Source organism: Ursus arctos, unplaced genomic scaffold (genome assembly GCF_023065955.2).
Source record: "Ursus arctos isolate Adak ecotype North America unplaced genomic scaffold, UrsArc2.0 scaffold_15, whole genome shotgun sequence".
Taxonomy (NCBI): Eukaryota; Metazoa; Chordata; class Mammalia; order Carnivora; family Ursidae; genus Ursus; species Ursus arctos.
The window spans coordinates 26,560,061-26,586,756 of NW_026622819.1; the positions used below are offsets into that span (position 1 = coordinate 26,560,061).

The 26,696-nt window shown below is 46.0% G+C and overlaps 1 protein-coding gene across 5 annotated transcripts in view; it reads right to left on the reverse strand.

Moving 5' to 3' along the window:
- Nucleotides 1-2,274: 2,274 nt before the first annotated feature.
- AGXT2 (alanine--glyoxylate aminotransferase 2) overlaps nt 2,275-26,696 on the reverse strand; it is a 32,389-nt gene continuing 7,967 nt past the window's right edge. For 3 of the 5 annotated variants that reach the window (XM_026506789.4, XM_026506788.4, XM_026506790.4), the window contains exons 4-14: nt 24,301-24,424; nt 22,948-23,042; nt 21,316-21,409; nt 20,569-20,662; nt 16,729-16,829; nt 15,958-16,050; nt 13,060-13,192; nt 11,740-11,831; nt 10,064-10,213; nt 6,622-6,720; nt 2,275-2,947 (exon numbers count right to left, since the gene is read on the reverse strand). In XM_026506789.4, coding sequence (XP_026362574.2) covers nt 2,840-2,947; nt 6,622-6,720; nt 10,064-10,213; nt 11,740-11,831; nt 13,060-13,192; nt 15,958-16,050; nt 16,729-16,829; nt 20,569-20,662; nt 21,316-21,409; nt 22,948-23,042; nt 24,301-24,424 — 1,183 coding nt within the window. In that variant the 3' untranslated portion in view covers nt 2,275-2,839. The remainder of the gene's footprint in view (nt 2,948-6,621; nt 6,721-10,063; nt 10,214-11,739; nt 11,832-13,059; nt 13,193-15,957; nt 16,051-16,728; nt 16,830-20,568; nt 20,663-21,315; nt 21,410-22,947; nt 23,043-24,300; nt 24,425-26,696) is intronic. The other 2 variants (XM_044387021.3, XM_048224392.2) reach the window with 1 other exon arrangement.

A 26,696-nucleotide genomic window follows, 5' to 3' on the forward strand; every position in this document is an offset into this window, starting at 1 on the left:
TATGGAAAGAACAGCAAGAGTAAGCTCAAACAAGGGGTTTGGGGCAAATTGTGAAGACCCTTGAATGTCATCATAATTGGGAGCTTGGACTTTGTTCCATGGACAATAAGGAACTCTCAAAGGAGTCAGGAGATGAGAGATGTGATCGTATGTATTGTTTAAGTAAGTGACTCTGGTATCAGTGCAGAGAATGGATTGGGAAGAAGTCCAGAATGCCAGTTAGGAGGTAGTTTAAATAGTTTAGAAGAGATGACGACGGCCCAAGCTAAGGCAGTCGGGTGTAAACGACATACTGGAAAAACAATGTTGGAGAATGTACTCACGAGACTTAGCCATAGGGAGGGCAAAAAGACAACTTGGAGGAAAATAGTGCCCAGAACTGTGAGCCCGAGACAAAAAGTTACCCTCAATCCAGAAAGGGTTCCTTGGAGGAGAGATATTCAGATATGCTGAATTTTAAGTGTCCTTGCGACATCCAAACGAAGGTGTCCAGACGGCTAGAATCTTGGGGCTGGGGCTCAGAAGACAGGTTGAGACTGAAGATGAATATTTGGAAGTCATCAGCATAGTCAGGACAGCTGAGATTCCCAAAGTAGATGAGGTTACTTAGAGGAGAGAGTGTAGCATGGAAGAAGTGATGGCCCAGGACAGGCCCAGGACAGAACCTTGTAGTTGAGGAGATGCCAGGAAAAAGACGGAGAAGGAGCCATCGGAGATAGAAGGACCACGTTGCCGAAGCCAAGGGAATCATATTCAAGAAGGAGCAGTTGTTTAGGAAGAACATTCAGGGGTGCCTGGGTGGCTCAGTGGGTTAAGCGCATGTCTTCAGCTCAGGTCATGATCCTGGGATCCTGGGATAAGGCCCCACATCGGGATCCCTACTCAGTGGGGAACCTGCTTCTCTCTCCCTCTCTGACGCTTCCCCTGCTTGTGCTCTCTCTCTGTCACACTCTCTCAAATAAATAAAGGGGAAAAAAAGAAAGAACATTCAAAGGAAACATTAAGTTTTGGTCATAAGGAAGTCATTGATGGCCTCTTGACAAGGCAGTTTCCAAGGAATGAGAGGCAGGAGTGAGATCCTAGTTGTCGAGACATGGGCAGGAAGCGAGGAAGGATCGCTGAAGTACAAATACTGCTCTTGGGAGATTCTGTAGTAAAAGGAAGAGGAGAAATGTAGCTTGAAGGGAAGAATCTCTATTTGCATAGTTTAAAGTGCTTTTACATTCATTAACTTACTTGATTCCCAACACAACTCAGGAGGTAGGAAGGGCAAGCATTGAAAAGCCTGGGAACAAAATGGGCTTTAAAAATTGGTTAGAAGGCTCACCCAAGGTTATCTAGAGCAAATAAGTGGTGGAAGAACTGAACTTAGAATTCAGATCATTTGGCTCTCAATTCAATGATCGTTCCCCTTGTCAAAACAGAGCACTTCTGAACTGTTGGCTGTTTGGAAACTGGGTCCTGGAGGGCATTGAGCTCCTTGTTAAAGGGGTTTCGATCTTATCCAGGGTGCAATGGGGAACAACTGGAAGGTTTTGCACAAGGGAATGCCATGTTTAAGTCAATGCCCATGGGAGACAAATTTGGCAGCGAGGTATAGGATAGGTTAGTGGAACAGACACCCCAGGGGGGAGGCCATGAGAACATGGCATCCAGCTCGACACAGCTCACATCTCACTGCATGCTGAGAAAGCTGTTTCGCTTTCAGTTCTGTGGACTGTCTTCTGTTTGTGTTTAAGGAGAGGGTATCAATTTGCCTGTAGTTTTGACACCCTTCAAATACTCTCTAATCTCCCCTTTGAACAAAGAACAAGCCTCAGACTGGGAACATCTGCAAGAAATTGCGTCTTGCTAGAACTGAATTACATTGGTTTGTGTTCATTTTATTTGTATGATTACTTTCCAGTATGACAAGAAGTACTGATTTCCCACTTATTACTACCATAGAAAGGTTACTATCAAATACGTCTAAGTAAAACAAGTTAAATTAAGGAAAAATATTAAGTCAATTCTAAGATGGGTGGTATATACTTATGGGGAAGAAAACGCTAAGAAATGTGCATTCTAGTGACTAAAGTTTGGAAAATTCTGGCCTTGGAGGCTATTGCAATAAAAGTAACAAGGGTTTAGTTCAGGGTGGGGTGATGGAAGTCGGAATCGAGAAGAAGGCCCTGATAGATATTTTAAGGGAGTTAAAAAAGAAGGGGACAGTTATTTTCTGCATCATTTCTTAGGATGCTTATGGTTGAAATCATAGTAAGCTTTAATCAAAGAGGCTGTGCAATACACAGAATTTATTATCTGATAACAAGAAGCTCCAAGGATTGGTTAAGTCAGAGGCTCATTGACATTACTAAGGACTCAGCTTCCTTCTACCTTTCAACCCCAGCAAAGAAGCTTTCTCTTCGTGGCCTCAAAATGGCTGACATGATGTGAGCATGACCTATGACGATCAGTGCAAGAAGACATGTCTTCTGGTGATGAAGAATGAAGAATAAAGAAACCTTCACCTGAAGGCACCTCCACCAAAATATTTTTCTTCAGGATTCGTTGTCCCAAAATATGTCACATGTCATGCATAAGCCAATCGCTGACAGGGGGAACTAAATGACCCTAACTAACCTAGAATAATTAGGATTTATTCTCTGAGCTAGGGATAAAGATCCGTTCTTGAAGGATGGATTTCTCAAGATAATGGGGGCTCTGGTAACGCATTTGCTGGTAGGCAGTCAACCACGTTCCATACAACTTATACTAATTATCTGATTGAATTCCTCAAATTAACCCTTGAACGTAAGTGGGAAGTTCTTGAAGCTTATGGTTTTTCTTTTCAAACATTTTATTTAGCTCTTCTCTCTATGTGTTGGATTAAGGCAGACCGAAATACTTCCACTGCAAAATGAACGTCTGGTTTACTGATGCACAGCGAGGGCGCGATGCGGAATGTCTGAGGAGACAAAGGAAAACAGAGCAACGGATCATCACATTGAATCAAACATAACTTCGAGAAAATGCACTAAGCGAAGGCTCTTAAACCTTATTTTTATGACATGTCTTATATTTCCCTCCTGGGTTGGTCTCCTCCCTCCCCAGTGCTGTACCCAGTCCATTCACCTTCTAGGTCTCCTAACAATTCTGGTACCATCTGGCTCTGCCCGTCTTCCTTTTTGCCATCTGTTCACCTCCTGGTCTTTCCACCACCTTCACTGAGGTCTTGGGCCCCTATCTACACCTCATCTCTGCGGGTACCGAGGGTGCCCTCCATGTCCAGATATACAACCCTCCAAAATAGCTTCTCGGTTTCCTGAGGGCCACGACTCCCAGAACCTTCATCTCTGCTCCTCTGCATCCATCCCCCCACCCCCACCCCAAGGCCGGCTCCACGAGCCTCCTCTTCACCAGGAACGATCCAATTTCGGATTTTTGGATTCCCACCACATCTGCCCTTTCTGTGAAAACTGCAGTCTCCTCATCCGCCATTGGCTTTCGGGCTGCGGCCCGGCTCCGCGTCTCCCTCCCTCTCCGGCCCGGCCAGCCGCGTCCGGTTGCCGGTGGGCACGACTTTCTCAGCGGGCCGTCCTGCCGCGCGCCCCGCACCCCCTGCCGCTGCACCCACGCCGCAGGTCCCCGCTGGCTCCGCACCGCCCACCCCACGGTGGTAAGCGGGAAGGGTCGGAGCACATCCCGCCACCGCCCGGCGGACGGGCAGACGGACAGAGGGACACCGCTCCAGTTTCAGGCTCCCAACCTCTGCTGGTCCCAACTCTCCCTTGTCCTCGGTCCGCTTCCTTGCCCGTGGGAAACCTTTCCCCTCCCTCCCAGTTCGCTCCCTCAGCTCCCACGCCTCTCCCTCCGTGTCACAGACGACCTTGCCTCCTGCAGCTCAGAAGCTGTCAGGCAAGATCTTTCTAGAAAGGCGTGTGCTCCCGCCTCCAGTTTTACATCCCCGCCTGAAGGGCAGGAGAACCAGATCTTTCGGATGGAAGCCCGTGCCCTGGGCCCTGGAGCCGTGCCTCGCGTTCGCTCGGGGAAACGTTCCCTCCTCTCGGGGGTCCTCAGCTTCTCGCACCCCCCCTCCCCAAACCTGTAAACAAGCGGACTTAAAGCTCTGCCAACCCAAATCCAAACCACACCGCATCAAAAGCGGACGCCCCCCCCCCCCCGCCCCCAGCCACTATACAAAAGCTACCGTCTCTTTTTACCCCAAGGGCCTCGAAGGATGGCCTGGTGCTTATTGGCCATTACTGCTCCCTCTGCGTGGTCCAGCCACACCCTCCCGGCAGGGACTCCGCCTGGGGCGCCGGGGTCCCTCCCTCCCCTCGAACCCCGCCAGCCTCGTGCCTCCGGGCCTTGCTAACTCTCCTCTGTGTGGGCACCTGGCCTCGCCCCGGCCCTGCACATGCAGGTGTGTGTCCGGCGCGCACTGCCTTTCCCGCGGAGACTCCCTTCCCCGAGACGACTCCTCTCGCCACCGAGAGGCCGACGACGCCAACGACCGTGACTTGGCCCCGCTTCCCCCCTCTGAGCTTGTCTGCAGGAACAGATGTCCGGAAACTCCCCAGCCCGAGCAGGTTGCAAGCGGCGCTCATCCTGGCCGTCTCGCAACCGAGTTCGACAGGAGGCGCGGTCCTCCCCGCTCCCTACTCTTCCTGTCCCGGCCTGCGCACTTCACACTTCTGGAGTGTTCCCTGAGTGCCCCCTTTATCCGGCTACTGTGGAGTGAGCTCAAACAGCACCATCAGCCAGCCCCACGCCCTTCACTGCCCCCAAAATCGGCCCCTCAGGTTTATTCAAGATCTTCAGAGGACAGACTCCGAAATCCGGCTGCCTGAGCTTGGATCCTGGTTCTGCCACTTACTAGCTGTGGGACTTGGCTAATTTACTTAACCTCTCTGTGCCTCTTTCTCTTCATCTGTAAAATTGGAACAATAATAGTACTTATCTTATAGGTTTGTTGAGAGCATTGCATGAGTCAGTGCAAAATGTTTGTAACAGTGCCTGACAAGCATCAGGGTTTTGTATCATTACCACTCACCGCCTCAAGCCTTATGCTGGCGAGCTTGTAGCCTTTGCTCTCTGCCGGAGCTCTACGCAAGGTAAACAAGGGTTTATCTCACTGAGTAAGGCTCAGCCTAGCTAGAAGTCCGGGCTAGAAGTCCCTGCTCTTTCCTGCTGTGATACGCCTTTAAAAAGCTGTAGATGCGCTGGATACATTGTATTATAATTTGCTGTTTGTATGCCTTCCTTTCCTGCCAGCTCTGAGAAGGGAGGGACTGATGTTATTTATCATTGCAAGGGCTGCTTAGTGCTTAGCACTTACACTGTTTTCCAGATAACTAAGAAATAACTAAGCAAGTAAACAATTGTTTCGTGTTTTTATAAGTTATAGGATTTTTAATCATTAATTCGTACAGAAAAATATTTGTGACCGGGACTAGAAAAAACTCACAGAGAATGTCCCAGCAAAAGTGCTCATTCTGGTTTTGTTTGAAGTAGGTTTGGTTTGGGCTGGGAGAGTTTTAAGCCTATTTCTTAACAGGGTGAGGGGAAGTTGAGGAAAAGTTACAGATACAAGAGAACGCAAGGATGTTCCCTTGAACAAAGGTAGAGTGTCAGCAGTCAAGGGCACGGGTCGATGATCTAAATCTGAATAGGAGAGACACCTCATTCCCTGAATCTTCAGGAAAGGAAGTAAGTAACGGATGTGGGGACAGATGAGTTGACACAGAGATCTTATTTAAGAGCTTCTGTGTCCCTGAGAAGTAGGAGGCGAGAGCGTTCACTGGACTCGAGTACGGGGCAGGAACGGAGCAAGGAAACCGGGAAGAAGGACTGACATTTAAAATGGGAAAGAAAGATGACAAAGGACAAGAACAAATTAGGGGAGGAGCAGAAGCTACCCTAAATCTCACGTGTCCGCCCTGCAACCACTTCAGGGTGAGGGTGCTGCGGCGTGAGCGATCTGGGGAGAGGGCTTCCCCAGCAGCCGCAGCGCGCCCACAGGCCAGGGCCGCACCAGGACCACGCCTTCCCGGGGCTACAGCTGGCCTTCCCGGGGGGAGCCGGGAGAGCGGACTCTGCAGCTTCCGGCCTGAGGCTGAAGGGCACTGGGAGTGGCTGATTCTGAGATCTCACTAGGGACCCGGCCAGGGTGGTCTCCCACCCCCCCTGCAGGGTCACCCCGGCCTGTCGGCACTGTTACGTCCCTCCTGGCCACAGTGGCCACTATGTCCCAGCAGGGTGAGGGTCCTCAAGTCAGAGCCCAGGGCTCAGTTAAGAACGACTAGAATTGCTTTCACAGGGTTAGAACTAATTCATGCATGAGAGAAATTAGTTATTGCATGATTGTGATGACTCTACTGTGACCTATACTGTAAATTCTCTGCTTTGTACATCTCTTTTTATGCCTTGTTGGACGGTCCTCCTAGAGCGGCGGTAACTAAACCATTTGAACACAGCGCCCCCTCGTGGTCCTCAGGCATCACTGCACCCTTTTCATGAAAAGACCTGAGCATTATGCCCAGAGGAAGTGGGGCTGGGTCTTGAAGAAAAGAGACCAGCACTGGGCTCCCAGGGAGACGCCTACCTAAAGGGATAGGGAGAGACCAGCCTTTCTCTCACCTGAGCAAAAATGCCGCCTCTGCCAATTAGAAGCCCCATGCGTTTGCAGTTGTCATGGATTTCACCGACTTCTTCCCGGGAAAGAGGCTCGCAGCTCACCTGCAAATACATTTAAAATATATTTTCTATTTGGGTTTGAATTGTTAAGGACGTTTTTTCCAACAGAGAAAAAAAAGCAACTTGAGCAATCAATGCTCTTCTCTCCCTCTCAATCTCTCTCTCCTCACTGTAATTGAATACAGCTATGAGAAAAATAAAGCTGTTAATTGCTGGATGGAATTTTTTTGGGGGGGTGGTGTTATTAAAAATATTTGTTTTTATCCCAATTCATCCCAAATTCCTAAAGAAAAAATTAAGTTGAATGCAGATTGCCAGTGAATCTTTGGCTCTGCTAATGGTTATCCTGGGAATTTGGTTCTTTCTTAGCTAAATTTGGAGTCGGCTTTATTGATGTGGTAATTCTCAACTGTTCACTTTGTTTTGTTCATATAAAGGGCTCATTTCAAAGCCCAGGAAATGGCTCCAAAGTTACACAAGGGCATGAACAATCCCAGGCTTTCCCTGGGCCACAGCACGCCCAGGCAGCTGGGGTGGCGCCGGCTGTCCTCATCTCCTTGGCTTGCAGAATTTTCTCTTTCTCCCCCAAGACTTAATCCTCCAGGGTTAAGAAAGGTAAGCACTTTCAGGGGCGGGCGGAGGCTGTTTCAGGTTACCAAGCATCTGAGGTTGGTCTCTCCCTGGGGGTCCAGACATGCCACTACCCATTTGGTGGCACTGGGCTGGGGGCTGGCGCCCTTTCTGTATGTCTCCTCTCTTCCCAGCCTAAGAACAGATGCCTCCCTCTGACTTAGTCATTTCAAGCCTGACCGTGTGTCTGCATGATGCGGAAGCCTTTCCGAACTACAGACATTTGGGGCTCAGGCTCGGCCTATGGACCTCCCAGAGATGTTCGCATTTTTGTCTGTCTTAAAGATTTGAGATAAGGAAAATAATATTCAGACGTTCAGACTGCTGGATATTGAGCACCTGGGACGGGGGGACGAGACTAGGATCTTCTCACTGGTCCTAACATGTCATCGCGCATTCCTGCTTGCCGCTGACGTTCTCATCTACGGGGAAGACTAAACTATGATGAAATAATTGAAATAAACTGTGAGAGCCGTCAAGTGGTCAGATATTGTGTGGACATAGTGAGAGGCCAGAGGGCACTCAGCACCCCCTGGAAAGGTTTCCCGTGGGGAAGTTGAGTTGGTGGGGTCTTGCTGGATAGGCAGGGGCTGGGCCGGTGGAGTTTGGCCTCACTCGGGACGGGGCCAGCACCCTCCCTGCATCCTTGCCCGTTTTATCATCCCCTGGCCTCAACTGTGGTGACTAATTGAACATGTACGCATTCCTCAGAGAAAAGCCCGGCTGAAACTCTGAGGCACAGCCGCAGGCCCGCTGCCCAGGCCCTGTGCTCAAGCCTGTGTCCCAGCCGCTTGATAATCCGTGCGCCCGTCCCTAACCGACCTCCTGGTGGGTGTGTAACGTCGCTTCATGTTTACTGTTTTTTGTCCTCCCTGCCCCATAAATCTGCATTTAAATGAAAGTAATCCATGGTTATCGAGAAGAAAGCCTTAAACTGAAATGGAGGTCCATGAAGTAAAATGGCAAGTTTCCTCTCCCCCAGCCTTACTCCTGGGTTCACCTCCTGTTGATAATTTCATGGGAACCAGACACTTTTCTATGTGTGCAAATACATCTATATGCATATTCAGAAAAATGAGTCATACTCTATAATGTTTTCCAAGTTTCTTTTAACAATTTACAATGTCTGTTGGAAATCTTTCCAGGTCATTGTATTTGGGCCTCACCTTCTTGAAGGTTACCTGCTATTTCATAGTTCGTTGGTAATTTGTTTAATCATCTATTGTTGGACATTTATGCTGTTTCCAATTTTTTGTGATTATAAACAATTCCATAAACAGCCCTGCTCATCTATAGCTTTCAAACTTCTATGAGTATTTGTTTCAGACATATTTCTAGAAGTGGAATTGCTCGGTCAAATGCATACCTTTTAAATGTTGATAGATACAGACCAATTGCTTTCTAAAGGGCTGTACCAACATATGTCCTCACCAACAGCAGATGCTGATGTTTAATCATGACAGATGAAGTCCTGACGAACATTTTGTTCGTGTGTCTCTGAGCACGCAGAAGCTGGGTTTAGAACAGTGGGAAAGAGAGGAACCCCTCCTCTCTCATTGAGTTTTCCTTTGTGGAGTCTGGACTTGGAAGTGTAGATATCTTTGGGGGAGTTCCTGGGTTGGGGCCTAGGATGGACTCTTCTGGGCCTTAAAACAGCCCTTGATTGGGCCACAAGCTGAAGATAAGCATTTGTGGCTTGTGAGCCAGAGGACCTAGTCTCATGTTCCTCTTATTCTGCTGTTGTCTTGTCTTAGCTTTAATATCTTGCTTAAGCATTCTAGCTTTGTATTGGCTCTGCTGTGTGGCATTAACGGGAGAGACATGGTCTGGTCTGAGTCCTAAAATATTTGAGCATCAACCCTCCTAAACTAGGATGCTGTGTTCAGATCAAATAGCAAGAAGCCGCTTAAGAGAAAGCTGGACAGGAGTTAGGATGAAGGGGTTAGTCTGACTCGTCACCATGGTGCCAACATTCTCTCCCTGTTGCTCCCCTCAGCGGGTCTAGGCTTCGCTTTTATGTAGGAGAGGGACATGGGCTGCAGGAGCAGCCATGGAGACACAGGGAAGGATTTGAGAGATGTGTCGAAGAAGGATCAACAGGACTTGGCACTAGAAACAAGGGAGAGGAGTTACAGGCTATTTTCTGGTCTGGAGCCTGGGTAATTGGGAGAACCATGGAGGGTGAGAAACAGGAACAGTGAACTTAGAGGAATAACTGGTTTGGGGGAAAATGCCAAGTTCAATTGTTGTCGTATTGAGTTTGAGGTCACAGTGGGAAATGTCATCAGAAAGTCACACTGTGCCTGGTTACTTGGGAGACTGAAAAATATTCACAGACAGATACAAAATGCTGTAGATCCTTAATGTCCTCGCCCCAAACCATCAGCACAACTCTCTCCTGGCCTTCTCCCTTACTTCCATGAGCTCTCTGGGCCACCTGCTGCTCCCCAAATAACTTCTTCCCTTCCCCATATGTCTAATTCTAAATATTCAGTCATCACCAATGTTCTGGGCCTTGAGTGGCAGGAAAAAATGTCAGCTCCCTGTTCCAAATGCCCTCCCTCACTCCTCTGGAGCTCTTGACGACCTGCTAGCGTTTGGCACTCCCTACTATCTCTGCTGGGCTCTGCTGAGCCTCGCTGGCCTGTGTGCTCTCTGCCTGAGAATGAATGAAGTGGTCTTGTAGCTCATGTTTCCGACTTTAATTCTTCCCAACCCCAAGAAGTCACAGAGAGTACAGCAGATCAGAACCTACCTTATCCTTCACCATTTCTATTCCTATCATGAGGCCTTTGCCTCGGACGTCTCCGACAATCTCAAATTCATCGCGCAGCTCCGCAAACTTCTGTAGCATGTAGGTGCCAACTTCTTGACTGTTTTCCTGTAGATTTTCTTCTTTAATCACCTGTTTAGAGAAAGTTCCGAATGGTCTTGCATTAAAAAAAAAAAGTTCTAATATTGAGTGAGAAACACAGAGAGGTAAATTTATATGACCTTCTTTACAGAAACTTGACCGGACACTTGGAACCCAAAGTCTAATGTGACCATGCTCTGTACTACGAAAAGCTTTGCTGTAAGGAGACAAAGAGGCTTGGTCTGAGGGATACTTTCCCCAAACCCTCCTCATCTTCAGGGGTGATTAAAAATTTAGGAAAGGATAAAAGATACGTCTCAATGCAGTCTGTAACACAGATGCCATAATCCCAGGGTTCATTATTGCCAGTCTCAGCTGAGAAGTAGGATACAGGGGTGAAGAAAACAAATGTTTGGGGGGAAGACCTGTCACAGATTCTCACCCTACTGGAAGCTTACTGACCTATGTTTAGTGGCCCTCAGCCAGACACAGACTGTCATTGCCCACGTGTCCCACCACAGGGCCATGGCTTGTGAGCTGAGGGAAGGCCCATGTGGGCCCAGAGCCAGGGCCCTGAAGATGCAAAAAAAATTTTCACCTACTTCCACTCACGGCAGAGACCTGTGATTCTTGGCGACTACACACACTACACTACATTTATATTTAGCTGATAATAATTGCATGGCTTCACGACTTGAGACCTGTTCGTTCACCTACATCCCCTCTATCTGGTTGAGGTGACATAACACTTAAAAAAAGTTGGCCATGTCTACAAAATGAAGTAAATGACACATTCCTACCCACGCTTTTCATTTTGTGATTTTATCATATTTGAAGATACTTTTTAATCAGCAAGGGAAGCTTTTACTTAATTATTTTTATTTAAAAATACTCAAAATTTTTTGAATGGGTGAATCATGTGCTTTGTTCAAAAATCAGAATGCATGAAAATGTACGCAGTAGAATGATCCTCGCTGATCCCTGTCCCCCAGCTGCTAAGTTTCCCTCCCCACGAACAACCACAGTGAGTTGTTTCTTGGACATTCTTCCAGTAATACCCTGCACTTACTTAAGCAAATGCTCTCCTGCACATTAGCAAGGGCGTTGAGCAGAGGAGACACCAGGGAAATTCAGGGAGTGGGGCTGACCACGGCTGAATTACCTCCTTGGTCCCACTGAACTCAGTTTCTCTCTATGACTGTACAACAAAAGGGGGGAAGACCATAAAGGACAGGCCACAATTAACCTGAATCCAAGGACAGCAGTTGGTGACTGTCCATCACACACGACTCAAATGAAAAAGGAATCTCAGTGCTCGCAGCTCGCGACCTTTTCTTCTACTTCCCATGCATGTGAGGTTTCTTATAAATTATTTTGTGTCTAATACTTCAAGCACCCAAAGTAGATCTTTAAAAAGAGGTGAAAGGGCAGAATAGCAACTGGAAATCTAACTTAAATTCATGGACTAGTAATTACCGTTTCACTTGAATAACGTGATGGGGGTTGGATGATGTGTGTGGGTCTTGAAGTAGCCATTTTGTGAAATGAAGGATGTTAACATGGCTGCTGGAACATACCTCGAGCACCGCTGACCCAATGGCACAGGCCATAGGGTTCCCTCCAAAGGTGTTGAAGTGCAAAAGGCGTGTAGCCAGAGACTTGGCAATCTCTAGGGGGAGAAAATGAAAGGTGGACAGAGAGTGAGACCTTCTTATCTGTAATCTCCCATCACACCATTTGAATTATATTGACTTTGGTGTTGTATTAAAAATATATTTCATGGCATCGTACCCAATTCATTCTTCATTCAGCTTACAGCTGAGATTTGCAAAAACTGGTTTTTTGTTTTTGTTTTTTTACCTGAAACCTACATCACTTGAGGAGATAAGGAAGTACAGAAAGGCCGATGCTATGGTTAAGATTTACAGAAGCAACATGACCAGATTCCTGTAGGCAAAGATCAACTGACCAAGGACAAAGAAGTTACAAGACCTTTCTCAGATGTCCACAGACATGGGTCACCTTTGTCTCCAAACCCCTTTTGCTTCCTCCTTTCTCCAACAAACAAGGAGTTTGGGCTTCCTGCCCAGGGCAGATGCTTCTTTAAGATGATCGTCTGCCATCTCCTTGGTTTGCTGGCTTTCCTGACCCCAACATCTCGCCTCTCAAATTACTGGCCTGTCGTGTGGCGAGCGGAGGGAGCTTGGACTCGGTAGCATATCTTTATTCATTCAATGAAAACATTGAACCATCAGAGCACTTAATTATCCTTTAGTACCTCTGAAGTGTGCTTACTACTGGTGGGAAGAAAAAACAATTTAAAGATTTTTAACCATAATTGGTTCATCAAAATCCTTTTCTGTAAAACCTCACTAAAACTGAATAGGGGTTTATTCTTATGTTCATTTTATGGAATATTCTGGCTAAATGAGATATATTGTATTCGGCTGTTTTGTTGATGAGTCAGAAACAGAGAAAACTGTCCACTCTGGACCTTGAGTTTATAACGTATTGGAATAGCAAGGCCAAGTAAGAGTCTCCCTTCAGAATATGATTCCCTTGGAAATTTCACAGTTAGCTTCAGGTTGATTAAAAGGGATCTCTTATGTGGGTTCTGTTTCTGTGGCACAATTTCCTATACCTTGCTGGAGTGTGAGAACCCTGCATTTCATCGTGGGCATGGGAGTATTAGTCTTCCCTACAGCAAGAGCAAAAAGGGCTGGCTTTCTTCCATCTCTTCCACAATCTGGCAGACTGTCTCGCTTTATCATTACTTAGGAAATGCATGTATAGTTCCTGTCACTGTCTTCAACCCACACAAGTTCCAAAACATCTGTTTTCTACCATCACCGATGCAAGAGGCCCAGAAGCAAATGCAACCTGCCCATAGGCCCTACCTGGAGTTGTCGCAACTGCTGCCATGGGAAAGCCGTTCCCAATCCCTTTAGCCATGGTGACAATGTCTGGCAGGACGCCATGGGTTTGAAAGCCCCAGAAGTGAGAGCCTAGCCTTCCAAATCCTGTCTGCACCTGATGGAAACAAATCCAGACTCATTGGAAACCTTTCAAAGATGGCTTTTCTGACTGTGTTCGCTTCCCCTTCCCCCTCTTCCTTTTCAACGTCATCATTGCCAGTCATCAGCATCGCCATCCTTGTACGATCATGGACACAGCACTTAATTTGTGTCTGAGCTTTTAGTTACCAGATACCATTTACTAGCTTTGTGGGATTTTAGATATATTTCTGGAGTCCTCTGAACCTATGTTAACTCTGTTAAGTAGAAATGGTAATAGTAATACATCACGGGGCTGCTGTAAGGGTCATATAAATAATGCACATGGAAGGAACATTCTGGTTAGCAATCCTTAATAAGGATCTTCAGTGTGTAAGGCAGCAGAGGAGAAGCTGCTTCTGCCCGGCTGGACGAAACAGGAGTTACAGGGAGTGGATTGGGGCTGGTATGGCTGTGGCCCAGCCTGCATAGACTAGTCATTCTCTTCCCTGAGATCTCCTTTCCTTCCTGAGACTTATGTCCTGAGATGATCCAGGTAAGCCAGTTAAATCAGGATTGAACTAAATTCACTTTAGTTTATTTGTGCATGCTTTTTCCCTCTTTCTAGAAGACACTCTCCCTGCTTCTTTATCTCACTAACTCCTCTTGTCCTTCAAAACATAGCTTCATCATCATTTGGTCTAAGATTTTCCTGAGCTCTAGTAGGGCTCCCCCTCAAGGCCCCTAGGCATGCTGCCATCAGGACCTCTCACCTTGGACGACTGTCACCACGGTATGTGTCTGATGACAGGGACTGTATCTTATTCCTCTCTTTCTCCACAACACCTGGCAAATGCCTGATAAACGTCGGTGCTTAGCAAGTAGAATGAATACGAAAGTAGCCGAAGTGTGTAACTGAATAAAGCCACACAGACGTCTCTGTGCAAATTTCTACCAGAGCCTTTCTGGTAAAGTTTCCTTGAAATAATTACAATGGGGGATACCTTACAGAATTGTTACTATATCTACCTTATAGATAGTTCTAGCAATTCTTATCTTCACTTAGTCATTAGGACAATCCTTCTTAAGGTCCCCCTGTGTTACGCAGTTTCTAATTACGTCCTTGAAAGTGATAAAACTGGGGCACCTGGGTGGCTCTGTCAGTTGGCCGGCTGACTCTTGATTTTGGCCGCGGTTGCGATCTTGGGCTCCTAGGATTGAGTCCCGTGTGGGGCTCCTTGCTCAGCGGGGAGTCTGCTTGAGATTCTCTCTCCCTCTGCCTCTCCCCCACACTCACGCACTCGCTCGCTCTCTCTCTAAAATAAATAAATTAAAAAAAAAAACAGCAATAAAACCACCTATCTTAGAAAATTCTGAAACTCATATATTTTAAAAATTTAATCTACTTTCTCTCATTGGTCCAACCGTGGCGGCTTCACTTCGTGCTGATTCCAAAGGTTGAATTTGATTCTCTCACTGACATAGCAAATTGTAAACTAACAGAATATACTTTTCTTCTTTTTTTACTAGCAGTTAACTTTCTTCAGGACTTTGATTGGTTTGCGTTCTCTGAACTCCCAGAGGCAGGTTGGAGAAGGGGGGCTGGGCTAGCCCTCGCTTGTGTGTGCAGCGCTCTGGGGCCATCTAGGTCTGGGGGTACCAGACACCCGGCTGCACATGAGGAAATTGCAAAAACAATTTTGCAGAGGGGACAGCCCAAAGACTGCTTTGGGGAACGTTTAGCTGAGGAAAATGTTCAGGTGAAGACAGCAGGACTGAAACTGGTGTGAAACATACAAGCTCCCCGCCTGCTCTTCGTGGGTCTAGCCACTTGTTAGTAGAATCATGACTGGTCAGCCAGGAATGAGCCGGGAGCACTCCGTGGTCCTGGCGACCACCCTCTGGTCCTTTGACCTCTATTACTATTTTCGGTAGACAGAAGACTGTTGTCTTTGATATATTCTAATATGAGGTGTGATTATGATGAAACAGGCTAAAGCTCACAGAACCAATGAATTTGGTTCCCTTCCGAGTGTCCCCTTGGAGGTACTTATGCTTATTGTACTAATGCTGCCTTAACTCAAGCTATTTTAGAATTTTTTTGGAACTAGTTTTTAAATATCTGTAATGGTGGCCCTCTTCTCTCTTAAAGACTGCATTTCTTTTCTTTTCTTTTTTTTTTAGGGGGGGAGGGGCAGAGGGAGAACAAGAGAGAATCCGAAGCATGCTCCATGCCCAGCGCAGAGCGTGAGCGGGGGCTTGATCTCAAGATGCTAAAATCGTGACCCGACTGGAAATCAAGAGTCAGACGCTTAACCGACTGAGCCACCCAGGCGCCCTGTGCATTTTTTTTTCTTTTAATATCTTTTCCAAACCAGTTTTGTTAGTAAGGTAAGATGATTGCTGCCAGGCTGTTTAATACTGTTTTGGCAAAATTAGGATGAAAACTTGGTTATGAGATTAAATTTCCTATGTGGCTTTTGAGCTGCCCCTGCCTGACACAATCCCCAAATGGGAAGGTTAAAAAGTGCCTCGGGTCAGGACAGCGTCATCTGTGCCCGCTAGCCACTCATTTGATAGACTCCAATTTGGATATTTAAGTTCTGTTGTGCTTGTTAAATGGACCAACTAGCCCACTAACCAACCACTCAACTAGCAAAGTCTTCATTAATTCATACCCACATCCTGGAATTCCCACAGCAGATGCTTTTGTTTTGGATTGCGGAGGAAGATTTGAAGAAGTTTCTCCCTGTGCCTTTCCTGTCCGGCTCCCTACACCACACCTGTTCCACAGCTGCTCACCTCATCCGAGACGCACACGCCTCCCCGCTCTCGCACCAGCTCGAAGGCTTCCCCTAGGAACCCCTTTGGGTACTGAACGACTCCATTCACCCCCTGCAAAAGGCCAAACCAGGGAGTCCTGTAAGAACAGCATAGACCTTTGAAACTATTTTAAAAAAAGAAGATAGATCATTATCATCGGTAACATTAGTAATACTAGCAATTTCAATTTTTTTTCCTTCTTTTAAATTTTATTTTAGTATGTTGTGTTAGTCACCATACAGTATATCATTAGTTTTTGTTGTAGTGTTCCATGATTCATTGTTAATACTAGCAACTTTTAAACTGGTCTTTGGAACTATTCCAACTGGGTGAAGAGAGAGGCCATTACTCTATGCCACGCCTTTTGGGAAAAGGACGCAAATGCTTATTCTCTTCTGACATTAGAAACAAAGTGGATTAAGGGGATTTGGTAATATTGAAGAAAGGCTCCCCCTGACAGTGTGGGTATGCAGCAACTGAAGTCTGCTGGAGTTTCCTTTTCTTCAGAATTTTAGGAATTCAATAGTTTCATCTATCTGTTCAGCCCAGGAATGCAGGAGATGGTTTTTTGAAGGTCAGTAGAAAATCGGAGGCCCTCTTTTTTCTAGGAGACCAAGAGAATGAATTGAATTTGGAGAGGGACACAGCAATGGTCACGTACATATTTTGGAATTCTCTAGAATGTGTGAGTCAAAACTCTCTGATAATTTAAAAGTCAGCCCAGTTAATGTCTAGGGTCAATATACCCACTTGAATTGGCTCTGCAAAAAATCCAGCAATTGATTTGGCCACAGAAGTGTTCAGAGTATCTTTGAATTGTTCAATATACTGGTCCTTTGCTTGGCAGCAGTCTGCAAAAAAACCCAAGAGCCACAAACAAACAAACAAACAAACAAACAAAACATAGATTCAAAGATGTGAGAATGGCATTCAGTAGAATGGGGGAAATATAGAAAAAAAGAAAATAGGATGAGTAGATTGACTAGAATCCTTAGGATACAGTAAACAGGATATAGAATTCTGAAAGGGGGACATTCTTTTGGAAGAACTTGTACTTAGGTTTGAGCGGAGAGAGTAGGATAGCCATAAAAATGTAAACAAACCACTTCAGTCATTTCCACCTGGGGAAGAAATGGCCCAAAGTATCACTGAGTCTGGAATACAGAGCTATTTCACGCAAGGAAGCCTATCCTCTCAACTGGGTAGATTTAATTCAAATGTAATTGGGGTGTGGATTTAATCTATTTGAAAATAACTCTATTTACCTTTTATTGCCACTTAATTTGATGCCATGGTTTTAAAGCTACAGAGTGTCTCAGTCTTTAGAATTAATAGGTATGTTTCTAGAACAACCAGAATCTGGTCTGAAGAGGAATGTACTGGAGCCAGATAACATTGATCCATGGTAGCAAGGGAGAGGAAGGCTTCTCTGGAATACCAAGGGTCCCAGATCGACTGCATCCATACATGATCGAACCTTCAGAATTTTTATCCTAGCCTCTAATTTGATTCTAAACACCACCCCACAGTTTCTGAACTGAAGCCCATCTCCATGGACAGCAGAGAGGGTGCAGAGGGAGGTGTGGACGTGACAGGGCCCCAGCCCCAATGACAGTGACTGCACCTGCCGTCCTAGCACTTGTTTGGATTCGTGGAGGTAGTCCTAGCTCCCTGGCCCCAAACATATTTTAAGGTACATGTGATATTTGGGAAAGCTTGCTTGACCGGGGTACCTGACATCATTGTTAGTTGGAGTTGGGGGTTGGCAGTGTGAGGAAGGAAGTAATGAAAAGGGTATCAAACCCAGAAAGCACGTTTTTAGCGTCGCTTAAGTTGTGTGATGATCAGAATATACTAGACGAATAAATCTATGCCTCTCAAGACTGGATTTTAAAATTTTTAGTAAGAAAGGAAGAGAAAACAACCAAAGATGACTCTTAAGGGGGGATCATCTGTCCAAAAGATACAATGTGGAAATTTAGCAAGCCGAGCTGTAACTGGAGAGGTCAAAGTGTGGAGCAAAATCAACCCTAACGGCTTAAATTTGGACAAAACTAAACCGAGAGAAGGTTTTGCTTAAAGCTGTGATAGACCTTTCATGATTTGTCCCCTGCTGCCCACGGGTTCAGTGATGAGAGGGGTCACCTGCTGTAATCAGTTTCTTATTTCATTTCCCATTTCCCATTTCCTTCCTGAGCTCATTGCTCTCACTCCAGGTCAGGCTGCTTCTGGAGAGAGACGGGGTGCAGCGGCGTCACCATGGCAACAGCAAGGGTGTAAAGAGCGGATGTTCTCCTGGATACCATGCGAGCAACAGGGTAGAGATGGAAGAGCTGTTATCTTAGCTGCCAGTATGGAAACAGTTAAATGCAGTGAAAGGCCAAGAAAGAACAATTCTTAAGGAAAAGGAAACTCATTTTGCAAAAGGTGAAGAAGAATGACATGATCGGTACGAGATCTGGGGCGTTGAGGGGCAGTGGGCGTTAGGACGTGAATGTTATCACGGGTGACATGTGAAATTCAGGCTATGGAATGAACACTTGGAAAGACAAAATCCGAACAAAAGGATAGAGGAAGGTAAGGAAATCTCCCACAGCAACAGCTAGCTCAGGCTCACAACATGGACCCCTGCTTATGCCCATGCGGACGGCCATGATGGAGTCCGGAGGTGAAAGATCTTCTACCAAGATTGGCACCTGTATGCACCCAGTGAAGGAACCCTAAGAGGAATTGAGAACTGGAATCTTCTACACTCAAAGTGCTTTACACGCTGGCTTGCTTTTGCAAACCTATGAATCCGCCTTTTTACAACAAAGACCAAACACTTCTCAGCTCCCCAAAGCCCCGGAGGAGGCTGAAGTCCCTTTTGTACTCCTATCCCATTTAAATATATATCAGCCATGTCTCTTGAACATATGAATTAAGGAAACAGCTGACTTCAGATATGCCAAAGACAACAGTTTACAGAAGCAGAAATGTAGGTCCATCACTATCATTTAGTCTCCAGATGCCACTAGAGAGATGACCATGGGGTTCTAGCATTGTCATGTTGGCCTAGAGCTGAGAAGGTCTCAAAGAGGGAGGAGGCAGAGAGGATGGACAGAGAGGGACCCAGAGTGGGGAGGGAAGGCAACGGTCATCTCTTAAGTGCTTCTGCCTGCCAGGCTCTGAGTTCATGGTTTTGTGGTCAGAGTGAAGTCTATGAGGTGCATGAAACTCATTTTAGTTCTTGGTACCATCAAGATAGGATACACAGGTCCGGCTCTACGGGTACGCTTGGCATTGCTACTGTACGCCTTCCTGTACAGAAAGCTCTCTTCTGTTGATCTCACGAAGCCTGGTAATAAGGGACAGGGGGCAGGTACTGCCCTCTGCATCTTGCAAATGACGCAACAGATAGAGCATTTGATCATAGCTGAATCAGCCGGGGCTGGGAGTGGAATCCAGGTCTCCCGACTTCACGGGTCTCCTCAGTCCTGGCCAGCAGAACGGGAATTATTGTGAAGCCTGAGTTCATCCTCCTGGGACGTCAGTGTGAGCAAGGATGGCCAGAGCTTCAGAGCACTGGTTTGGAGTCAGAAGGCTTGGGGTTAAGTCCTGGCTTTCCAGCCTCCCTGCTGTGGACCTTGGTTTCCTTATTTTTAAAATGGAGAGTCATATGTATATAGCTTTAAATCTCCTTAGAGTTTTAAGTTCTGGGACCACGACATCCTGTTTCAGTGCTCATTCTTGCATCCTCCTGCCTCCATTTTGCCATTATCCCGTCTGAATTTTGAGGAGACTGTGCATTTTCTTCCTTTCAAAGCTGATTTTTTACGACTTCCATTTGCATTCTTTTTCTCAACCCGGTGAGTCCGACTATCCCATCGGCTCTCTTCGGCAGAAGCATTTAGCTCTTCTTCTCGGCACTACCAGGAGCGGCTGCTCAAAGGTCCTGCACTGCGCCGACGAGCACGAGGGGAGACCCGCTGATTAACAAAGAGGAGATCCTACTTCCAAGCCACGTCTCGGGGTCAGAATAGGTAAAGAATGCACATAAAAACGTGCTGGGTAAGGCGAAGCTTTCCTTTTGAGAACGCCTTTAAAACTTTTGCAAGAGATGTCAGCAGCCTTTGGGAGTGGCCTTAAGTTTTGACAGATGCTCTCATTTTGGCTGGCATCCTGGGTCCCTGGGGGAGCTTCTCGACTGGCGTTTTGAGTTTGCTAAAAGTATTCTCCCCCCCCTTCCCCCATTGGGAACTGGTAAACAATTCCACCCGTCTTGTTTTCTTTCAAAATTGATAGCAGAGCTGTTGCTAAAAAAGCTAACAGAGCTCTTTTCATTAAGTACCAAGCGATAGTCCTTTTAGCTTAGCTGAGAGCGTGAGATGCTCTTCCTCACAGCCGGAGAGCCCCGCGACGCTTGGCATGAGAAGCGTTGATTCCACGGGGGTGGGGGGGTTGGCTTTCTGGTGTTGTTTCCTTTGGCTCTTCCCTTTTCCATTTTTTTCAAACCCGTTCACTTAGGAAGGGTTCAGCCTTTCTCTAGTTTCCTTACCCCTCCCGACCTTCCACCATGCACCTCGCACCTCCCTCCCCGCCCCCTTGAACCTGGTGCACAGCTGCATTTCCTAATTGTTTGCACAGGAGAATCTCGACAGTGGCTTCCTCCCCAGGGGCCACGGAAAACATCTGGGCACATTGTCTGCAAATGACAAAAGACGGAATTTGGCAAAATGGGACGACAAGGTAGCCAATTTGAAGGAGCATGTGATACCGATCAGGGTAAGAGGGCTTCTAAACTTGATACAGAGATTCCTCCTGTGCTCCTCTCCCACTTAGGATGAAACCCAAATATTTTGGTTTGAAAAGATAATTTTTTTCTTAGAAATCAGTTATGGGGGCACTTTACAAAGGAAACTGATTTCAGTGTCCGCTCAAGAGTTTGGTGAGCATGGGCGTCTGAAAGAATAGGAATAATTAGGTATCTGATTCTTTTGCTGAGGTGGGTCTATAGCAAGTGAGAGCAGAAGGTGAGTTCAGGGATGGTTCTGTAGGAATCTGATGCACTCAAGGGTCTGAGAACTAATTTCTATACATTTATTTGTAGTTTACTTGATCTTATTTAAAAGCAAAATAAATTTTAAAAATCTCTATCATGAATTATTACTCAGACTCTGAAGTCCTTTCTAATAAACATTTCCTCCAAGTCGGCTTTGGTTCAACTAAGTCAAATTCAGCCCCTGATTAATGATAGGCTTTATATTCATTTCTAATCCTAGTACCTGGACACTCTGATCAATCATACCATGTACAGAGCAGTCTTTAGAGAAACAACATAAAAATCTCAAAACTCACTGATTGGCAGCCCAACCCACCGGGGAGATCCATCCTGAAGGGCCCTACGTTTGTCAGGCCAAGTGTGTAAGGACTGCACCCGTGGTAGCCTCCTCTGCAGAGAAGAGAGAGTGAGAAGGTGGGGTTAAGTTCATTTTCCTTCAATTCAGAGGAACACCATTAACATGCAAGTCCAGTGATTTCTAAGAAATCTTCTAAGGCTATGCCAGGAGAATTTACTTATTTGTCTTTTCTCCTGGGGTCATTGATTTGAAATGGTGAAAGGAAGATTTGGAGGACATCTGGGCAAGAACTCTGACCTTGACCGCTGCCCTACTGGATTACTGTACAGTCGTGAGACTCAGCTTTCAGCAACATGCCAGAAATCATATATTCAACGAGCATTAGTCTTCAAAGTAGTCATCTTGAGAAGCCAAACGTGTGTTCCTAAGATGTGGCTGTTGCACAAATGCCTCATAAGCCACTTTATTTGGCATATAAGGATCACAGGTTCTGTTTCTTCTTGAACCCAAAACTATCATATTTAGTATAAATCATCCTAATCACCAGTCTTGGCTTCATACGGGTTTTGACAGATCCTCAAATCAAAATCACCCTTACACGGGGTTTATGACTAGTAAGACGATTCAAAAGGATGGTCATCCATCTTGAAGGATGAGACACAAACATGTGTTGAACCCTACTAACACCTGACTGCTTTGAATAGATCGACATTTGACATGTATATTCCGGGATGTTTATTTGGGTAAAACATCAATCACATTTTTTTGTTGCCATATTTCTTTGATACTAAATGTTTCCTTATGCTTGTAGTTACTACACGTGCGTTTTATATGGAATGTGCAGTATTGGGTGTAATCAAATCTTTTGAATTGAGACCAAAATTATGACCAGACAGGTGACAGAATGGGACTATCTCTTCATTCCATCTACTTTTACCACAAGCCACTCTTTGGCATAATCCTCAGTAGAAGAGCCTGTTTCAATGTGCTACGTAAAATCACCCAAAGGAGGCAACTGCGAGCAAAATGCTTAGTTTTCTCTTATTTTTAATGCTAACATAGCTGCTGAGGGTTTATAATTAAGTTATTAAAATTATCAATTTTCAAAAGTCACCCAAAGAAGCAGAAATATACAGGTTAAATATGAATCCTCCGAACTTAAAGAGAATCAAAGGTGAAGAAAAACCTGGTGTAGCTCGCACTAGGAAGTAAGTAGAGGGCTCCTTAGCACAAGCAGAGATGAAAACGGGCCCACTGTCATATGGTAGAGCCAGGAGCATCTATGGGTATCGACCAGTCATTCACCACTTGGCATATGTCCTGCTCAATACTATACATTCAAAGTAAGAAAACTGACATATGACCATCTCTTTAATTTTATGGGAGGATCTATGACATAGCTAGTACTCCACGCTATTTGTTACCCCAGTCGGGGACCCCTGCCTTGGATCAGGCCAATTCAGATAGGGTTATCCAGTCATAAAATTTATTTGATTCTGCCCTAACACCTAAAATTAGAATGATAGTCCTGGGAAAGCCTCCTTCCCCTCCAGACTCTGTTGTAAAGATGGATATTTAGTATTGGAGTAAGTCAATGTTATTGGGGTTGAACATTCCAGGGCGTGATTACCTTAAAGAAATAATGTCTGTGCTCTTTGAGTGTGCTCTGGCCATCAGCATGGCTAGGTCATTGGCTTCTGAGCCACTGTTCACCAAGAAAATAACCTGGAGGGAAACAGAAGGCACACGGCACCATACATTAATTTATTTCCTTATTACCCAATTAATTTGAAATTGCTAAAGACTGTGCGTTCCAGCCTCTAATTATTAAGGAGAGTTCCCTTCAGACAAGCGGTCCCATCCCTGACTTACTATGTTAGTCCTACAGCTGTTCATTGAAGAGCTGCTAAGTGCTAGAGATACAAAAATGGCCAAGGATTATCCCAATTGTGAAACATTCCAGGCTTCCACTGGCTCTCTTCAGTGCTCTGCAAAATGCCAAACTGGGGAGACTCGATGAAGGGTATGGAATGGGTAGCGGGTGAGTGGATCTGAGGACTAGGTTACTTAGCTCTTGAACCTCGACCGCCCGCCTGAAGGCTTGGACAAGCCAGGCTCCCTGATCCTGCTGCCCCAGAGGATGTCCCGGCCTGTCTATTCAGTGTGTGTGAATATTGAAAAACAAGCAAACAAAGAAAAAAAATGCAGCTCCTCCTGGCTAAAAGAAAGGGGAGAAGTGACGGGACCTGGGTCCTCCAGACCTATGTGTTGCGCCCTTGTGGACATCCCTACTCCTGCTCCTCCAGGAACACGCTGGGATGCCCTTAGGTTGTAGCTGGTCCAGCTTTCTTCAGCTCTTGTAGATAATACAGTAAATGGAAAATCTAGAGAATACAGTAAAATAATACTAAAAGCCCACACCAGGTGCTGGGCACTGTTCTAGGTACGACATATATTAGCTCATTGAATCCGGAAATGCAAATCTTGGCCAACATTTCACCATCTCAGTTCAGTTGAAAAAACATTCAGTCATTTCAGAAAAACATCTCATTTAGCAAAACTATCTCAGGGCATCTTAGATCGAATGAACTGAATGGGATATTAATTTTATTAAAAAATGGCTCCACTCTGTAAAAGGAGACATGCGAATGATTTTGTAGAGGGGCCCTGGAGCAAAGAAATAAACCCGCCCGAGGAACACAGAGGAGAGTGTCCAGAGAGGAGGGCTGGGGCTTCTGCAAAGTGACTTTTGCAGACACGTGGCAGTGAGGAGAACTTCCAAGGAGAGGCAGAGGCTGGGAGGTGATGAGTGAACATCAGCTGGCTTCACCAGCAATTCATGAATTCCTGTCTCCTCCTTGATGCCGTTCAGATTTGGCTGTTAGCTCACTATTTCAGATGTTCACTTCATGGACCAAATTCCCTGTTCATATTCCTGCTTTATCGGGATCATGAGACTTCTGTTCCTTTGAGAGCATCATACCTTTAGAGGCTCCGGGAGAAGCGCCGAAAGCTTCTCTGCGAACTCATGGATTGGAGTGTGGAAGAAGAGGGCACTTGTATGCCACAGGCGTCCAAGCTGCTTTTGTGCCACTGCGTTTACCTTCCTGGATAAACGGGAGAGCAGAGGTCCCCGGGCTGCCAGTGGGCATGCTCCTACCAACACACACACCCCTGGGCACCGAACCCAAATGTGTGGCTGCTTCTCACAGTCTCAAGAGGCTGGTTTCATCCACACATAGAAAGAACTCTGACCAGTAGAGCTGTCTGGCTATGGGATGGGTGGCCTTAAAAGGTCATGGGCTCTTCACCAAGGGAGGTGTTCAGAAGGAGACCAGATGATGATCTCGTAGGGATTTCAGAAAAGAAATTCCTACTTTAGGACAGAGAATCTCTTCTAATTAGGTTTTCTTATAAATACCCTTTGAACAGTTTGGAAACTAGAGATGACTAGATGTAAACCTGGGTGTCTTTTCATTTATTCTTCTAAAGAATTCTAGATCCATCATGCACATGTATACAAGAGCAACGCTTCTACCTTCAAAGGAGATTCCAGTATCTGATTCCTAATAGTGGTCAGTGTTGATGAACATTTTGTAACTCTGAAACCATATTCTGTGAAGGATCAGAAGACTCATGCTGAGGGATAGTAAGAACTAAGGGTAGATATGTAGGACTTGACTAGGAATGCCTTGAAGATATAGGCCAGGCTGTTTGAACTTGATCTAAAGGACAGCAATGGCTAAAGTTACACGCCAGTTCTGTTTGTTATTAATAGCTGTTCACACACACACACACACACACACACACACACACACATCAGTTCAGTGGTTAAATAAATAAATAATAATTAAGTCATTTTGAGAAATACCAGGTCAAACAGATTTCTTCACTGCAGGACTTGCCAGTGCCTTTGCTAGTCAAATACCCACTGTTTCTCCCCAGGAGGGAGATAGAGTTTAAAGTGTTTTTAAAACTTATTTTTTCATGGGACACTTCACCAACTAACCTCTCCTGCAATCAGGGTTCCATGACTCACTTTAGAAAATTACAGAGTATCAATAAACTTAAACAGAAGAGGTAATTGATAAACACATTGTTCAATAAAATAAACATATGAGCCACATGACGGTAGGATGGAGGGGGGAAGACTGGTAATGGTGAGGCCAGCCAGGAGGGCAAGGTGACTTTCTAGGTGTGGGAGGAGGAGAGCTCCTAGGAGACTGGAGTTGGTGGGAATTAGCGGGGGGCCGGTGGGAGAGGCATTTCAGCACAGGGAAAGCTAGACCTCGGTATCAGGTTGGCTAAGGGGACTGAAAGGCAGGGACGAGTCAAAGATGACGTCACCATTCTTGCCTGTAACACCGGGGAAACCCCAGGATTACGCAAGAGATGCAGTCAGCGGCTACCCAGATCCTGGCAGAGGACCTCCAGGAGCAGGAGGCTCACGTGTGCACGTTGAATAAATGAATATGTAAGTAGAAACAGTCTAATGGAGGGTACGATGGGCTTGGCCTCCGTAGTGTTGGATTTCAACTGATGGTGGAATATCATGGGGTGGGGTGGGGGTGTCCTGGAGACTGTGGGACATGTGGGGCATCCTAATGCCCACTCTGGGTTTATTACAGATATATTAGTAGCTGGGTGAGGGGTCAAGGTGAAAGAAACAGAGCTGGGAAAGGCTGCAGAAAATGTCACTCACTGACCAGGAATGGGGCCTATTCTATGGGGGAAATAATAAGGCATGAAGGGGTTGTAGAGAGAAGAGCAGAAGGCTAAGGAAAGAGGCTGGGACACCCAAGTCAGGGGGTCAGAGGGTAAGCTGCAGGGTTGGAGGGAGATCAGGAGAAGAACAAAGTTCATGAAAGCCAGTGAGTGGTCGACTAACAGCAACACTGTCCAACATTATTAATGAGAATGTTTAAAATTTTTCTCTACTTTTTTTTCCTTCCTTCTTTCATGTGGGCTTATCACATGTTTTAGACTGCCTCCGAATTTTATTTTACGCGCTCCTTAGGACCTCGCATGGCACTAGTGCCTCCCGGAGACAGGAGCAGGAAGGAGAAGGCTCTGGGAGGACTAGGTGAGGCTAGACCCTGGAGTTAAAACTCGCTCTGACCACCTGGCAGCTGCTGGAGGGGAAGACCCTTTGCTCCTGCTTTGACAGAAGGACCAAAACTTATTCCATTGATTTCGGCTTGTGGCTGTATTTTGATCTCACTTAATGGAAGTTTTGTTGGCCAGATGATTAGAGGGAGGAGCAAATAGGCATTAAAATGATAGCGTGGCATCAAAAACAAAAGAACCACAGAGGACCCTGCCCGGGGCATTTGTGTGGATGGGTTGATGACCAAGGGTCCAGAGAATCCCAGGATTAAG